The 14,715-nt window shown below is 42.5% G+C and overlaps 1 protein-coding gene across 20 annotated transcripts in view; it reads left to right on the forward strand.

Moving 5' to 3' along the window:
- RBMS3 (RNA binding motif single stranded interacting protein 3) overlaps positions 1-14,715 on the forward strand; it is a 1,614,135-nt gene that overhangs the window by 1,479,430 nt on the left and 119,990 nt on the right. For all 20 annotated transcript variants that reach the window (XM_070072887.1, XM_070072888.1, XM_051858897.2 and 17 more), the window contains one exon: positions 7,095-7,141. In XM_070072887.1, coding sequence (XP_069928988.1) covers positions 7,095-7,141 — 47 coding nt within the window. The remainder of the gene's footprint in view (positions 1-7,094; positions 7,142-14,715) is intronic.

Raw genomic sequence — 14,715 nt, forward strand, 5'->3', positions numbered from 1 at the left:
TCCCAAATAACAGATGGCAGTTTGTAAGAAGGCAGTGACCTTGCATTGAAATCCCTAACTTAACTTGGAATGTGGTTGGAATTCAGAATAGAAACAAACCTTCTGAGACAAAAATTTGGAGATCACTAGGACACAGATATTAGTTGGGATCAGGAAGTGAATGCTGTCACTGTCTAGAAGCAGAGGAGAGAGGGAGAACCCCGCCCTCAGCTCTGGCAGCTCAAAAGTAGCAGGAGCAAGGAATGCCAGCAAAGAAATTGCTCTCTAAGAGGCTGGAGGAAAACAAGGAGAGAGGATCACATGGGTCAAAGGAAAAGGGTTTTGAAAAAAGAAAATATTCACTGGTCAAATAATGCAGGTGGATAAAAATATAGAATAAAAGTATTCCTTGGATTCTGAAAGTGTGAAAATTAGGAAGTGAAGTGTGAGCTGTTTCACAGGTTGGTTGGCACCTTTTATAGAAAACGCACTGGGATCTCCTGCCTTATTTCAGGGCTGTGTAGATCTTGGGAATGTCCTCGCTTGCCATCTTTTTTGTTCCTCATCTTCTCTTTAAGGAAGGGGTTGACGGCACAATGTCTCAGGGAGCAGTTTCAGCAGCCAGAACAGACCACTGCCTCCACTGGGAGAAACCATGCCACACTAACCCTGGCTGAGCCAAAGCCATTCCCCCAAAAAACACGACCGCTTGTCTCTTATCATGGTCAGAAGTTCATTCTCTCAAATTCCCTTTCAGCAAGTGCACCAGTGACCTGGCTCCGATTTTTCTCTGAGTGTATATATTTTCCTATGATTAATTTCTCCCATGACATGAAAGTCAGGTAAAGTCCTTTTCTTTGGCCGGAAGCGTGACTTAGTGTTGGCCATCTAGTGGTGTCTGATTGTTATGGATTTGTGTAGGTTCCTCTGAATATTTTGGATATCCACACTCGTGGTATCATGTAGGAAACCCTCAGTCCCTCAGCCAGAATGGTTGCCTGGGTTTCTGAACTCTTAAAGGCTTCCAGCACTAGGAAGGCTGTGCCATGAGCCCTGGCTTTCAGTCTTCGTTCCTGATTTCCGGGGTATTCATGCCTTGACCCTTTTGGTGTTAGCAACTCTATCCCACCTCCCACCTCCTGTCTTACTGACCCAGGAAGCTTAAGGTCCCCTTGCATTTCCAAGCTTACTTCGGACTCAGGCCTTGATCTGCCTAACTTTCACAAACGATGCTCTTTACGTCATCTTGAATTCAGAATTTTAAAACAAGTCATAGAGGATATAATTGTACATATTGTGTTAAATCAAAGTGTTTATACCCATTGTAAAAATAATTCTTATTATATACAACTTTGAAAAATAAAAAAAAAATGAATGGACAAAAGCCATTTATTTACCACCCAACTTGGTAAATTTTATTTAAATTAATTTTCAGTTTATTTCCACTTGAAGGTTTTTGAAAATACCTTGATTTGAGCAGTACACAATGTAATTATGTACACTTTTAATTGTGCATGTATATTGGCCGGCGCCGCGGCTCACTAGGCTAATCCTCTGCCTGCGGCGCTGGCACACAGGGTTCTAGTCCCAGTCAGGGCGCCGGATTCTGTCCCGGTTGCCCCTCTTCCAGGCCAGCTCTCTGCTGTGGCCTGGGAAGGCAGTGTAGGATGGCCCAAGTGCTTGGGCTCTGCACCCCATGGGAGACCAGGAGAAGCACCTGGCTCCCAGCTTTGGATTATCACAGTGTGCTGGCCACAGCGCGCCGGCCGCAACGGCCATTGGAGGGTGAACCAGCGGCAAAGGAAGACCTTTCTCTCTGTCTCTCTCTCTCACTGTCCACTCTGCCTGTCAAAAAAAAATTATACATGTATATTAAATCAATGTGTGTACATAATTAAAAATCAAATATGAACAAACTATTTTTAAATTTAGGTGTATTTTTAAGACATTGTACACACAATGTTGTCTCATGATTTGCTCACTAAAGGATATGTTTCTAAATATGTAAATAAGTATAAATAAGGTAAAGTGAGATCGACTTCAGTAGGCTGGAACATCAATGTTCCATTTGTCCAGGAATTTCAGCTTCTATCTGTGTAAGCTTTACTACATCAAATGGTTGGGTCTCCAGTCTACATTACAGTGCAACAATAGTTTTAAGGTGGTTGAAACAATTCCATCAGCCTATCTTGTCACTGGTGATATTACAGTCATTCTCTGTTCCCCAAAAAGTTGAAGCATTGCCGTTCAGGGGCTGCGTCTACGCGGGAATGCTGACTTCCGAAAATGTACGCCTTAAGAAGCAGCTGTGCAGTTACCACCTCTTCATGTAACCTAACAGCATATTTTACAATTAGCATAGCAAGGATCCAGCTCTGAAGTCCAACTGATGTGCCTCAATGAATCTCCCACATTTATTAAAAATAGAAGTACCCTAATTACTGCAATAAATCATTTTTAAAAAATGTCTTCTAAAATATTTAGTTCTTTATTACTGATTCTGTCTAGAAGGGCTAGAAATACCCTATTATGGCTGAAATACTGAACCAAAACTTAGCTACTGCTGAAAAATGACAAAACGCTCCATTTTGTTTTAAATAAATTATAAATGCCTCCATTACACAAATAATGTGAACTTGAGAAACGAAGAATGTTTGTGAATCTAATAAGCCCTTTTAAAAGTAAGTGACAGGATTAAACATCACTTTTCTACATATGTGGTTTGACATTTTCAGTTTGTTCCAAGATATTTTACTTTGGCATGTGATTCCGAAGTTTGTAAACATGCCACAATATTTGGCGATTATATAATGATGATTTCATGGTTCTAGCTTAGTATAATAGTGGCTAGACAGAGCAGCAAAAGTGAATTCTTTTGTACCTTTGTAGAAAGAAACAAAAGGAAATCCAATGCAAAATCTGTCTTAAGACCATATTCGAATTAGGAATCAGCAATAATGAGGCTCCCTCAGAGATGCTGGGCAATCAAGATACCCTGCTCAACTTGCGAGGCCTCTTTTCTGCTCTTCTCTCTCCACACATGTTCTACTGCAAGTGAGCCACTCAGCATGCCATTTTTATTTAGACACTTTTTCCAATGCTGTACTGTGCCGAGCAGGGCTTCACTTTTCATCTCCATTTGCAGTCAGCGCTCCTCATCGCTCAGGACTGTGTTCAGCTGTAACTGCTCGACCTGCCACACGTGATCATCCCCAGCACCTCCTTCATATCACTCAAATGGCGCTCAGCACGTATTGCTATGTATTGTAATATTTATGTATGTGTCTTGTCTCCAGGCACTGGGCTGGGCACTTTACAAATGTCATCTCATTTAAATTTCACAACAGTCCAAGGAGCTAGGTGGTATTATTATATTATTATTATTATTGACAGGTAGCATGGACAGTGAGAAAGAGAGACAGAGAGAAAGGTCTTCCTTTACCGTTGGTTCACCCCCCCCCCCAGTGGCCGCTGCAGCCGGCACACCAAGCTGATCCAAAGCCAGGAGCCAGGTGCTTCTCCTGGTCTCCCATGCGGGTGCAGGGCCCAAGCACTTGGGCCACAGCAGAGAGCTGGCCTGGAAGAGGAGCAACCGGGACAGAATCCGGCGCCCCGACTGGGACTAGAACCCGGTGTGCCGGCGCCGCAAGGCGGAGGATTAGCCTAGTGAGCCGCGGCGCCGGCCACTAGGTATTATTATACCATTTCACAGTTGAGGAGAATGAGGCTCAAATAGATTAAATAATGTGCCCAAGTCGCATTCTTAGGAACTAACAGAGCTAGAAGCTGAGAACTGGCTTATCTAACTACAACACATTCTTTCTGTTATCCATTCAGTTCTTTGTCATCTTTTGAGACATCTTTTGGAGGTTTGAAGTGGAGGAAGAGACCAACTTACATATTCTGATACAGAGATGGAGTTCATTGTACTTATTATATTCCTTGCTCGAACTCAATAGTCAACTGGCACCTATGAAGAATTCTATATAAACTTGGTAGAAGCTTGGTAGAAGAAGACCATGTCTGCGACAGTTCATTATTCCAGAAGGATTGGATACCACTGGTCTCTCCCTGAGCACTGTTGGAAAATAAGTACAGGGATGTGAGCTTGACTAGGCAAGCCTCCCATAACACGTGGGTTAGTTGGGAGGCAGAAGAGGTGGTTGTCGTCCTAGATCTATGAACTAGCAATCTCCCTGTTGAATGTAAAGCCCACTTCTCCCATTTAACCTTGGGTATGGCATTAAGGAAGGCATTAGTGTTCCTGCTGGGGAAATCTCATCCCAAATGCACAGCCCTGGGTCTGCCCTCTATACCAGCCAGGACTCCGGGGCTTCAGCTTAGCTCTGGACAGCTCCGTGAGGAGGAGCTGTGGATCAGTCTCCTGCCAGTTAAGTGGCAGAAGCCCCACCCCTGGGAAGAATTTACACTTTGGATCTCTGGGTATTTTGACACCTACTTCCCTGCCTTTCCTAAGGCAAAAGAAAAATGAAAACCCTTCTTCATTTTCAGTTTATTCTCTTCTCCTTTCCTCTTCCATTAACTTGTCATATTACCACGTACGTATTTCTTTAACATGCTTGAGATCCTTACGTTTTAGAGAAGTCATGGAATTATCATTCAACAAGTATTCTCAGTGTCCATGAACTTCTGACAGCCTTCATAATTTTGTTTGCAAACTCCATTTCAATATATGTCTGTTCCCTTTTGGCAATTCTGTTCATGATTTTATTCCTCATACCAATCTTAGTAATAATGTACAAGTTATTATTTTGGGAAAATTATGCAAGCTGTATATCAAGCCATGTGTTGGGAAGCCTGAAATTTTTCATTCCAATTATATGTTAAATCCAAGAAACTCAGTGCCCCAACAGGAAAATCACCTTCAACCACACCAGGTAAAGAAAATACTCAAATGTGAAAGCTTGTAATTTCTTTTCTTTAAAATACTTGTGATGGGGCTGGCATTGCGGTATAGTGGGTTAAGCCACAGCCTGCAGCGCTGGCATCCCAATGGGGCACCATTTTGAGGCCTGGCTATTTCACTTCTGAACCAGCTGCTTGCTAATGCATCTGGGGCAACAGCAGAGGATGGCCCGAGTGCTTAGGCCCCTGAGCCCATGTGGGAGACCTGGAAGAAAGCTCCTGGCTTGTGGCTTCAGTCTGGTGCAATCTTGGCCATTGAGCCATCTGGGGAGAGAACCAGCTATGGGAGACCCTCCGTCTCTCCCTCTCTCTTTCTCTCTGAAACTTATCTATCCCTTTCAGATAACTAAAATAACTAAACTAAATGAAACTATTTATGGTTTTCCTTATTCTCTTCAAAAATCTCCAAAGCTCATTCACTTTTTTAAAATGTGTTTTAAATAAATTATAGTTCAGAGGAAGTTACAAAAGTAATGTACAAAGACATGCTGTTTGGCCTTTACTCAGTTTATCCTGATACATGCACTTTGCCAACAGTTAATTATAGAACATCATGAAAGCCAGGAGGTTGGTGTTGGTCTGATTTACTTTTTATTTTTATTTGAGAAGCAGATTGAAAGAGAAAGAGAGAGAGAGCATGCACTCTTATTTATAGTTTCTCTCCCCAAATACCCACAATGGCTGGGACAGGGCCAGGCTGAAGCCAGGAGCTAGGAATTCAGTCCAGATATCCTAGGTGGGTGGCAGGAAATTAATTACTTTAGTGCCATCACTGGCTAGTCGGAGCTAGAAATCAAACCAGTAAGCTTAACATCCACTTCTAATTCACTTTTCAATTTCTTAAGAAAAAAAAAAATCCACCCTACACCAACCTGGGAAGTTTGTTCCACATTTCATTTTATACTTTTTTTTTCTACCCAAAAGTGATAGCCATACTGAGAGTTCTGATAAAAATGGTCACAGAGCAAGTTTTCCCATGAGAATGGAGATGGCACTCAAATCGCAATGAAATCCGAGGCCAACGCGGCAATCGAGTGGAAAGGATCCAGTGTCCAAAGACTTGGGTTGAAACGTGGTTCTGCCTCCAAATGTGGAACCTGGACGAGACTCTTGATCTTTCCAAGTGTCAGCATCTTCCTCTATAAAACGGAGAGAATGTTTCTCCTGCTTACTTCATGGGGTTGTTGCAAGGATCCAGTGTGATGATGTGTTTGAAGGGACAAGACAGTGTGTAAAGCAGCAGCTGCAAAACCAGTGCCAGTTATAGAGGTGTAGTTCCTCTGCAGCGGCCTCATGCTTAGAAACAGAGCAAAGCTGCCTTCTTCTTAGTCATGCGGCCTAGAACTTCCACCATGTGTACCTGATCTTCCCTTTCTAGCACTTAGAAGGACAGGTAAGGCCAGCGCCGCGGCTCACTAGGCTAATCCTCCCCCTTGCGGCACCGGCACACCGGGTTCTAGTCCCGGTCGGGGCACCGGATTCTGTCCCGGTTGCCCCTCTTCCAGGCCAGCTCTCTGCTGTGGTCAGGGAGTGCAGTGGAGGATGGCCCAAGTGCTTGGGCCCTGCACCCCATGGGAGACCAGGAGAAACACCTGGCTCCTGCCATCGGATCAGCGCGGTGCGCTGGTTGCATTGCGCCGGCCGCGGCGGCCATTGGAGGGTGAACCAATGTCTCTGTCTCTCACTGTCCACTCTGCCTGTCAAAAAATAAAAATAAAAAAAAGGACAGGTACTGGCCGCATGTCAGACAAGCAGTGTAACTCATTACCTCCCAACACCCAAGACATAAAGTAAAGAGCTCTTATTTGTCAATAAGGTTGAATGAATTTTAGGTAGTTTTTAGCTTTGCTCATTCCTACTGTCTTTTTTCATGCCATGAGATGTATAGTAGGTGCTCTTGACAATACTTAGAAATTATAAAAATATCGCAGGATAGTTTATGAAGTAGAAATGGACATCATCCAAGCTGCACTGCTCCTTTGTGTAGCTATAACTCCTCATTCACTGGTGGATTCTGGTTTGTACGCATTAAAATGCTAGTCTTGGCAATTAGGGTAGGGGAATATATAGTAGAAAATAAATTTAAATCATGGAAAATGAAGATAAAAATCTTTATGTGTGCTGAATGTTTGGGGCAACCCAATAAAAATGTTAAGATGTATTTTCTCCCCTCTCCTCCCTCTACACAGGCTAGCATGGCTCTGACTTATGACCCCACAGCTGCCATACAGAATGGGTAAGTAGATCACATTTTCTCCATTTCGATTGCTGGGAGTTCTTTGAGCTCATATGTTTTTGTCCTGTTTTACATTTTTCAACAAGATCTTTAAGCTCCAAATTTTTCACCATTGTGATGCTTTTCTTCTCATAAGTGACTCTGGTCTCTCATGCTCACAACACCTCTGCTTACATTAAATCCTCCTCTCTCTCTCTTTCTCTCTCTCTCCCCCCTCCCCCATCTCTCTCTTTTTCTTCTGAGAGGGTATAAAGACTAGCATGTGGAAACGGAGTATGCATAGACTTAGGCTGGGAGAATTCTCTGTGTGTCATTAGGATAAGATTATATAAGAGTTCCTGTTACGAACCCAGAGTTTCACTTTCAGTCATTTCTAGTGTGTACCCAGGTGAATTTCTACATGAATAATGCTTTAATTCTCTCATTCCATTGATCAATGGAATGGTAGTGGATAAAAGTCAAGTTAATAACTTTGGTGATTGTATCTTCATTCTTCATTTTAATAAGCATCTGGAAATTTGTAGCCTCTTATGAAAAACAAGTCATATAACTTCCAATTACTCCTCTGAAAAATAAGACTCTAGAACTACATGCCCTGGCCTCTCTATAATTCTGTAAATTCTTCTTTTGTTTTTAAGACTTATTTATTTATTTGAGAGGTTGAATTACAGACAAAGAGAGGGAAAAACAGAGAGACAGGTCTTCCATCCGCTGGCTCACTCCCCAAGTGGCCTCAATGGCCAGAGCTGGACCTATCTGAAACCAGGAGCCAAGAGTTTCTCCTGGGTCTCCCAGGCAGGTGGGTGCAGGGGCCCAAGGACTTAGGCCATCTTCCAATGCTTTCCCAGGCCATAGAGGAGCCCTGGATCAGAAGAGGAGCAGCCAGGACACAAACCAATGCCACAAGCAGAAGCGTAGCCTGGTTTGCCACAGGGTCAGCCCCCCTAATCTGGAAACTCTGAATATCTTCAGTGAAAACTTTCTCTCTCTCTCGATCTCTCCCTCCCTACCTCCTTCCCTCTGTCGTCTGCAGTTCCTAAGTTCGTGTTAGGCCAAAGCCAGGAGTCAGGAACTCCATCTAGGTCTCCATCATAGGTAGCAGGGGTCCAAGTGACTAGGCCATGATCCACGGCCTTCCCAGGCGCATTAGTAGGGAGCTGGATCAGAAATAGAGCAGCCAGAACTCAAACAGTTGTGCTCCACTCTGGGATGCTGGTGGTGTTGCGGGCAATGGCGTTACCCACTGTGCCATACCCTGGCACCTGAAGCCTCCTTCTTACACCCTAATTCCTTTGCTTTGCTTTGCTGTCTTGCAGTTGACACTTGTCATTCTTTGGTTGGTTGCTTGTTCTATTCTCACACCTTGTATTTTGGATTTCTCCACGGCTTTCATGTTGTCCATTCAGACAGCCATTTGTTAAGTCGTTCAACAAATACCCAGTGAGTCTCTGGACACACTGCTGTGATCCAGTGAGTAGAAGAAAGCCATGTGTGTGAAACGCCCTATCCCTTAAGGAGCTCACAGTGAATCCTTCCATAAAAGAGCAAACACTAGTGGCAGACTGGAGTACCAGCTTGGTCCTTGTTCTTCCATTGATTAAACTTCCTTTAGAAGAGAAAATTAATGATATCCTTTCACTTATCCAATAAGCATTTGTTTACTTCCAACAAACGCCATAGACCTGGTAGAAAGAACTAAAGGCTTGGAGAATGAAGTTCTCTACCTCATATAGTTGGAGGTAAAATAGTGAGATTGAAAGATACAAAATACTCTCAAGGCATCACATGCTAATTGACAGAAAATAGGTACTTTAACGAAAGGATTGATATTTTTTGAACTCATACTATGTACTAAGTACTTCATACTCCCAACTTAATGGTACATAATTTGACAGTCAAATACACATAAATATATTTAGAAAAATATTTTTTAAGATTTACAGACATAGATTAAAGTAAAAATAGTTAAATGAATACTACTATGCCCATTAATTTTCTTCAAAAAATGTTAATGTTTTGCTGTATTTTGAAATTATATGCATAAGTATATATTATGTATATTAATATATGTATCTACCCCCTATAACATATATCTAATATCTACTTATAAAAGTACTGTCTGTATCAAGGATAAGAGTAGTAACCAGTGACCAAGACATACACAGTTTTTGCATTCCTATAGCCAATATTTTAAAAATAAAGATAAAAAAATAACTTTTGGTTTTTTTCCAAAGAATCCTCTCTCCCTCTCTCTCTCCCTCTCTCCTTCTTTCTTTTAAAAGATTTATTTATTTTTTTGGAAGGCAGAGTAACAGAAAAATAGAGGCATAGAGAAAGAGAGAGAGAGAGAGGTCTTCCATCTGCTGGTTCACTCCCCAGATGGCTGCAATGGCTGGAGCTGTGCTGATCCGAAGCCAGGAGCCAGGAGATTCTTCCAGGTCTCCCGCATGGGTGGCAAGGACCCAAGTCCTTGGGCCATTTTCTACTGCTTTCCCAGGCCATAACAGAGAGCTGGATCAGAAGTGGAGCCACCAGGATTCAAACTGGTGCCCATATGGAATGCCGGCATTGCAGGCAGCAACTTTACCCACTATGCTACAGCGTCAGCCCCAATAAAATGACTTAAATTTTATGCATGATTGTATAATTTGTTAACTACAATTATATTAAACACTAGTGAGGGATATATTTTGCTGGACCATATCAAAGTAAATACCCCTAAATTCTTCCACATACATCTTTAAAAAGAAGAACATTATATTTCATGTTGACAATATCATCATCACATATAATAATTTAGTACCACTGTACTAATGCCAATTGTCCCCAACATGTATTTTTTAAATCTGACTGATTATGAAACAAAATTAAAAAGCTGTATCAAAGTACCTTCCACAGATTATGTAATTTACCAACACATCCCTTTGGCATGCTAATATCGCTGCAGTAGAGATCAGAAAGGGAAACCGTTTGGTGAGCTGAGAATCAACTGAGGGTCTCTGGCTCTCAGGAGAACCTGATGTCTTTTTTTTTTCTTTCTTTCTTTCTTTCTTTCTTTCTTTCTTTCTTTCTTTCTTTCTTTTTTTTTTTGACAGGCAGAGTTAGTGAGAGAGAGAAACAGAGAGAAAGGTCTTCCTTTTCCATTCGTTCACCTCCCAAATGGCTGCTATGGCCAGTGCAGTGCGCCAATCCGAAGCCAGGAGCCAGGTGCTTCCTCTTAGTCTCCCATGCGGGTGCAGGGCCCAAGCACCTGGGCCATCCTCCACTGCCTTCCCTGGCTACAGCAGAGAGCTGGCCTGGAAGAGGAGCAACCAGGACAGAACCGGCGCCCCAACCGGGACTAGAACCCGGGGTGCCGGTGCCTCAGGCGGAGGATTAGCCTAATGAGCCGCCGCGCCGGCCAGAACCTGATGTCTTTGTCTAGTTAGGATAAATGGGAAGCTATATGGAAGCAAAGGGGTGTATTTGTCCTACAATATCAAAGATGACTTAGTTGACCAAGAATAGGCACAGGGAAGATTGTGTCCTGAGACAGTAGACGGGCATGAATAGAGATGGAGTTCGTGGATATTAACAAATCAACCAGTTTTAATGGAGTGAAACTTTCTTCTGAAGGAGTTTTGCAAATTTGGAAAGGTTTTTTTTTTTTTTTTTTTTTGGTATTAGATTTAAAATTTTAAGGATTTGCTATTTTGCTTCATCAGCCTGGGGAATAGTCATTGGATTTTTATCAGCAGAGTGAGGAGCTATACATAATGAAGAAGGAGTTGGAAGTTTCTTTAAGTAGGAGGATATTAAAATCTTCCCATTATGAAAGTGTCAGAGCTTGTTCTATGCTGTTCAGTTGTGTCCGTTGCAGAAGGAAACCAGGAGAGGACACCATCTTGAGGGCTACACTTTGTGCCTTAAACAAATGGTCAACCAGCAGTTCTGGGTGTGGAGTCCCTATCAAGGATTGTGAACATGGTACTGGTGAATTAGACAGGCCCATCCTTGCTCTCTTACGTGACAGCAATATGAACTGACGTTAAACCGTCTCATTATTGGTATGTAACAGCACCTAGCGGTGATTGCAGAGTGTTGGGAAGCTTTGGCTGTAATTCGGGTAGCTGGTCAAGACTTCTTAGAGCAGGAAATGCTTTCAGCTGTTCTGCCAATCTCCTGACTAACTTGAGGTTATATTTGTTGGCAAGAGAGAAAAGAAAAAAAAAACTCAGAAATTTCAGTGCTGAAAGAACTAGTGGTCCTGTTATCAGAAAGACAGGAAATAAATTGAAGAAAGATAGTACACTCAATTTCAAACATGCTTGACTCATGAGATTCCAACGATCAGAATCTAGAGAGTACATTGTCTAAAGTTTTGCTTTGCTCAGTCATTTGCCATGCACAGTTTAACATATTCTAGAAACATGAGGTATTCATCCTTATCCATTACAAATCTGAAGAGAAAAAAAAATGAGATTTCAGCTCCGAGTTTGAACAGCCAGAGGTGAATTTGGGGCTGGACTATGTTGAAAGTGGAGAGGACTACCTCATCCTAAGTGAACATTTTTCATTTTTCCCGAAGATTTGCACCCTACATTTCAGGCCACCACATCTAGGCCATTTTGGGGTGGTTGCAGGCACATCTGTCAGTCTGGAATCACCAGAAATAATGATGCCTTTATGTATAACATTTTAACAATGCACGTGTTCTCCTTTGAACTGTTTAAACAGTTGCAAATATAGATCACCCCGTGCCACTGCCCACTTAGATATTTACAAGGAACATTTTCCCTTAAGAAACAAATTTCAGTTAAGATGGGAAGGACACCCACGGTCTTGAGTTTATCTGATCTTACATAATAAACAAGTTTGTTGCATTGATTAGACCCTCTATTCAATACCTTCCTGTCTGTGAACATTGTTTCAAGTTCTGCACATACTCAGGTCTTTCCCAGATCTAACCGGGACAGAAACAATACAGTCCCTTCCTTTGGCTGAGTTATTCTAGCAGCTGCGTCATGTCCATCTTCCCTTCACTGGTGAACTTCCTCTGTTGTCTGCATACATCCTGTTCCCTCATTCTTTAATTCTGACAGTGAGAGAGCATGCATTTATTACTCAAAATTCACTGTAATTTCCCTTGCTGATGCCCTCGTGACCTCCAAATCCGGAAGTTATAACTGAAGCTTTTAGTCTTTGTACAATTTGAAACCTCATATATTTTTTTTGACCCTTATACTGTTTTGAAACTTTCCAATCTGTTGGATCCCACAACTTTGTTCTCTGCTGTTCTTATTTTTCAAAAGATAGTTTTTTTTTAAGCAGCTTATTTAAAGAACATGATGCTTGACTTTAATGGAAAACTATCTAGGATTCATTTTTTAATAGTGATTTATCCCTACTTAAAGACAGATTTTCCTACATATAACAACTATGTACAAAGAAGTTATAAAATTTTCCTCGGTTTTACAATGATAAATGAAAGCCATTAAAATTATGCAATCAAACAAGGCATGCAAGGATTTTTATGTTGTTTGTTTTTGTTGTTGTTGTTGATAAAATAGGGAGAGCAAAGTAACTTATTTATAACTTATATGAAGATAAGAGCTAAGTGAGAAAGTGCATATTTTCACAGAACCAGTATTTTATCTCCATTCCATCTCCATTTGATAGCAATGAAAACATACCACTGGCCATTTAGTTCAAGAAAAAAAAGAGAGAGAGAGAGAAAGAAAAGAAGAAAATTCAATTTGCTTGTGCACATAGACCAGTTACTTTATGGACAATAAAGAATGGGGAAGGGGGAGGAAAGAAAAGATAAAGCTACTCTGCCATAGTAAGGATGTGATGGAAGCCATTTGCCATTTTCTAGTAGAGAACGTGTTCCTGGTCTCTAAGGACAGAGTTCTGGAGTAAAGTAGAGGGTTCCCTTCTCGTTAGACACCACCCATCTGCTGCTGGAACACATCAGTCTTAGCTTTGGCCTCCATGTCCAACTGGGCAGGTGTGTCTGATTGACTGATGGCTGCCCCTCACATCAGAATCTGATCTCCATCACTGACAAAGCCTGTCGTTCACAATCGGCTTTCATTAGTTGATTCAGTGGTGTATGCCTGTTAATCTTAAACTGCACCACAGAACCATTCTGCCTCGCCACCTGCAAAATTAATGTTCTCAGTCTTGACTCCTTCAGCGGGCTCTTTCATGGCAAGCGCCGGAGTCCCCTCAGCTACCGCTTTACAGAAGGGGTACCAGGTCGGCACCGAAACGGCACACAAGCAGCACTAGGGATGGCAGAAAAAGGAGGCAGCAGCGGTGGATGAAGGAGAGGGTGCGCACACCTTCTTAAAAGATTTATGTGTTTATTTGAAAGGCAGAGTGACAAAGAGGGAGGGAGAGAGGGAGGGGGGAGGGAGGAAAGGAGGGAGGGAGGGAAGGAGGGAGGAAGAGAGAGAGAGAGAGAGAGAGAGAGATTGCCTGTCCTCTGGTTCATTCGCTAAATGGCCACACCATCCCTAGCTGACCCAGGCCAAAACCAGGAGCCTGGAACACCATCTGGGTCTTCCATGAGAATGACAGGGACCTAAGTAGTTGGAGCATCACCTGCTGCTTTCCCAGGTGCAATAGCAGGAAGCTGGATCAGAAGTGGAGGAGCTGGGGCCGAAACCGGTGTTCTTAGATGCCAGAGTTGGGAAACACCAGCCCTGCTGTGACTTCTTGATCTCTCTTACTGCCCACTCAGTATCCTCCTTTGATTCCAGCTCTCCTACCTGCTTCTGTGAAGTTTTCTCCAGGTTTAGTCTTTTCTCCTCTCTAGGTGATCTCCACTAATCTTGCCTTTAGGAACTGAAGACTGCTGCGTCTGTACCTCACGTTCATGGTGACTGCAGAGCTCTGGCACCTTTGTTTCTACGTGCTTATTAGTTGCTACTAGCAGAGATCTTTGTATGTCTCGAAATGAGCTCATCGCCCTCATCTCATCAGCACTTCCTAACACAAACCACACAAGTTAAAATGGAAAATCTATATCAGAATGTTCTTCCTTTTAAAAGATTTTGTTCTACAGCCGTTAGACTATGAGCGCCAGTTCTCTGGTCTCCTTCTCCTATATTCTCACAGTCCAATTTGTCTGCAGGTTGGTTCAATCTGCAGCTGAAATGTGTCTTCAATTGGCCTTTTCTCCCTGCCACTGGTTGCGTTTGTTCAACCACAGGGGCCTGCACTGAGCTTTCACCTGCCTCTAATATGACTCCCCTCCAAACAAAATTGCATTATGAATAGTTTTTTTTAAAGTGAATCAATCCAAGGAATCATCTATATATCTGGTATAAAAAATTAAAGGGTCTTTACTAACTACAGAGCAAAACTCAGGCTCCCACAGGTAGCCTAAAAAGCACTTCACAACCTGATTACTGCAGCTGAACTCTGTGAGGCTGAGACATCCTGCAATACTTTGCACCTCTGTCTTGTTGCACATGGAAGTATCTTTGCCTGGGTTCAGATATTGTGATACTCAGCACACACACACACACACACACACACACACACACACACATGCTGTCCTTGGGGCCAGTGTTATGGAGCGGCTT

The sequence above is a fragment of the Oryctolagus cuniculus genome, chromosome 4, assembly GCF_964237555.1.
Source record: "Oryctolagus cuniculus chromosome 4, mOryCun1.1, whole genome shotgun sequence".
Lineage (NCBI taxonomy): Eukaryota > Metazoa > Chordata > Mammalia > Lagomorpha > Leporidae > Oryctolagus > Oryctolagus cuniculus.